The sequence below is a fragment of the Chaetura pelagica genome, unplaced genomic scaffold (assembly GCF_000747805.2).
Source record: "Chaetura pelagica isolate M959 unplaced genomic scaffold, ChaPel_1.0 scaffold2279, whole genome shotgun sequence".
Taxonomy (NCBI): Eukaryota; Metazoa; Chordata; class Aves; order Apodiformes; family Apodidae; genus Chaetura; species Chaetura pelagica.
The window spans coordinates 1,406-4,111 of record NW_009954691.1 but is presented as its reverse complement, the minus strand read 5'-3'; the positions used below and the strand labels follow the sequence as shown (position 1 = coordinate 4,111).

The 2,706-nt window shown below is 57.3% G+C and overlaps 2 protein-coding genes across 2 annotated transcripts in view; both read right to left on the bottom strand.

The window, feature by feature from the left end:
• LOC104395870 (eukaryotic translation initiation factor 3 subunit G-B-like) overlaps positions 1-646 on the bottom strand; it is a 1,753-nt gene extending 1,107 nt beyond the window's left edge. Inside the window, exon 1 of the mRNA XM_010005616.1 lies at positions 604-646. Coding sequence (XP_010003918.1) covers positions 604-646 — 43 coding nt within the window. The remainder of the gene's footprint in view (positions 1-603) is intronic.
• Positions 647-948: 302 nt separating this feature from the next.
• Positions 949-2,706, bottom strand: part of LOC104395869 (eukaryotic translation initiation factor 3 subunit G) — a gene marked incomplete at its 5' end in the record, with an annotated part of 2,562 nt that continues 804 nt past the window's right edge. The window contains 6 exons of the mRNA XM_010005615.1: positions 949-964; positions 1,062-1,168; positions 1,258-1,394; positions 1,492-1,599; positions 2,312-2,501; positions 2,594-2,698. Of these exons, the coding sequence (XP_010003917.1) occupies positions 949-964; positions 1,062-1,168; positions 1,258-1,394; positions 1,492-1,599; positions 2,312-2,501; positions 2,594-2,698 (663 nt within the window). The remainder of the gene's footprint in view (positions 965-1,061; positions 1,169-1,257; positions 1,395-1,491; positions 1,600-2,311; positions 2,502-2,593; positions 2,699-2,706) is intronic.

Genomic DNA, 2,706 nt, shown 5'->3' with positions numbered 1-2,706 from the left:
TCTGGTCGCCCAGGATCTGGATGTAGTGGCCCAGGAGCTCCTCCCAGTGGCCCAAGAGCTCCCCATCATGGCCCAGGAGCTCCTCCCAGTGGCCCAGGAGCTCCACCCAGTGTCCAGGGGGGCTCTGGGTGTCTCCAGAGATGGAGCCTCCACCACTGCTCCCATGGACTCGGTTGGGTGGGCAAAGACCTTGAATCATCAGGTCCAACCATCAAAACCAACTTGAGCAACTCAACCAGGTCCCTCAGCACCATCTCCAGGGCTTTGGGCACCTCCAGGGATGGGGACCAATGGACTCATGGACTTATTTGGGTTGGGAAAGACCTTGGAGATCATCAGGTCCAACCATCTGAGGACTCTCATGGACTCATTTGGGTTGGAGAAGATCTTGAAGATCATAAAGTCCAACCATAAACCCAACTCAACCAAGTCCACCACTCAACCACATCCCTCAGCACCATCTCCAGGGCTTTGGGCACCTCTAGGGACGGGACCAATGGACTCATTTGGGTTGGAAAACACCTTGGAGATCATCAGGTCCAACCATTCAACCCAACTTGACCAACCAAGCCATGTCCCTCAGCACCATCTCCCAGGACCCACCACCAGAGACTGGGATGGAACCTTTGGAGACCACCTGCTCCATCTTCTCCCCCCAAACCCAGAGCAGGTGGCACAAGAAGAAGCAGAATTAAAGGTGGAACCATCAACCCAACCTTGTGTCACGTGGGCTTTTTTCCAAGGATTGAGCTCAAAACTCAAGGAATGGGGATGTTATGGGGACAATCTGGGTGTGGGGACAGGGACAACGTGGGGACAGGGACAACGTGGGGACAGGGATGAGGAGGTTTCTGGACCCTCCCCACAGTTGAGACCCAACACTTGGGTTCATACCAGAAGCTGTGCATTTATTTAGGAAGGTCGGCAGCTTTTTCCGAGGAGCTTCCATCAGTTGGTGGAAGGTCTGTGGGAAGAAGGAGGGTGGTGAGAAGGTGGGAGAAGGTGGGAGGGTCTTCTACAGTTCCCCCCACCCATCCTTGGAGCCCTTTCCCAACACCTACTTGGCCCATTCCACGTTGAGGATCAAGTGGTCGTAGCCAAAGCCGGAGACTCCGGCGATGGCCCGAGCGGCGTCTTCGCGGCGATGGAAACTGATGAAGGCAAAACCCTGGGGTGGAAGGAGAAAGGTTGAGGAGGACATCAGGGGTTGGAGAAGATCTCCAAGGGTCTTCTCCTCCCTCCAAGAAAAAATCCCACCTTGGATTGTCCAGTGGTTTTATCCTTGGCTAAATAGATCCTGGAGATGGAACCGAAGGGGCGGAAAAGCTCCTGGAGATCGGTCTCGCGCGTGTCCTCGGAGAGGTTGGTGACACGGATGGTGGCATTGTCATCAGCTGCAGGAGAGGGGGAGGAGGGTGAGGAGGAGGATGGACTCAGGGTAGGGACAAGGTGGGGACAAGGTGGGGACACTGAGGTGGCCCCAGGACTCACCTCGACGATTGGGCTGCATCGACTCCCCCCGGCGACTGGCGCCGTCACGCAGACTGGGAGGGACGTACTTCCCGGTCTTGCTCTGCTGGGCCTGGACTGGTTCTGGTTCTGGAAGAGGAAAGAGGTGGATGGATGGGATGGGTTGGGTTGGTGGGATCTTCAGGAGCGTCTAGGTCTAACCACCAGCATGGGTAGGGACACCTCCCAGCAGCCCAGGTTGCTCCAACCTGCCCTTGGACATTACAGGCATGGAGGAACCACCTTGAAGACCATCTATGGATCATCTAGGGGGTCTTCAAGGTGCCTTCCAACTCAAACCATCCCATGGTTTGAAGATCATGGAGTTCCAACCCCACCAGGTTGCTCCAAGCCCCATCCAACCTGCCCTTGGACACTTCCAGGGATGGGGCAGCCACAGCTTCTCTGGCCCAGGCTCTCCCCACCCTCCCAGACAAGAATTTCCTCCTCGGGTCCAACCTCCAGCTCCCTCTGCCAGTTTCAAGCCATCCCCCCTGGTCCCATCACTCCTACCCTTGGCCCAAGTCCCTCCCCAGCTTTCCTGGACTCCCTTCAGGCACTGGGAGGTTCTCCAAGGCCTCCCTGGAATCTTCTCCACTCGGACACCCCAACTCTCCCTGGGATCATCTCCCTGGAACCTTCTCCACTTGGACACCCCAACTCCCCCTGGAACCTTCTCCCTTTGGACACCCCAACTCTCCACAGAACCTTCTCCAGTTCAACACCCCCCTCAACTCTCCCAACTTCTCCAACCCTTGGATCATCTCCACATCCTCCTGCTTGGCAGGAGGAGCTGACCAACCTCCAGGGAGCTTCTCCTTCTCCCCCGTGGACAATCCCAACTGCTCAGCCAACTCCTTCTGCATGGGCCCCAGGGTGTCCTTGTAGGGACACCGGGTGGTCCAATGGTCCCCCTTGCAGATCCGACAGGACACGATCTTCTGTCCCTTCAGCTTGTTCATGGGATCCTCCTCCTCTTGGCAGTTCAGGTCCTTGGGAAAGGGAGGAGAAGATCCCATGGGATCTGGTCCTGGGGAGGAGAGGATCTCAGGGGGGCTCCTGGGGGGGGGGTTTCCTCTCCCACCTCCTTGCTGGTGATGAAGGTCATGAAGACGTCGTCGCTGACGGTGGTTGTGGCCACGTTGGGGCCGGGGGCGTCGAACTCGGAGTTGCCAAATTTCTTCCAGTTCTGGGGGG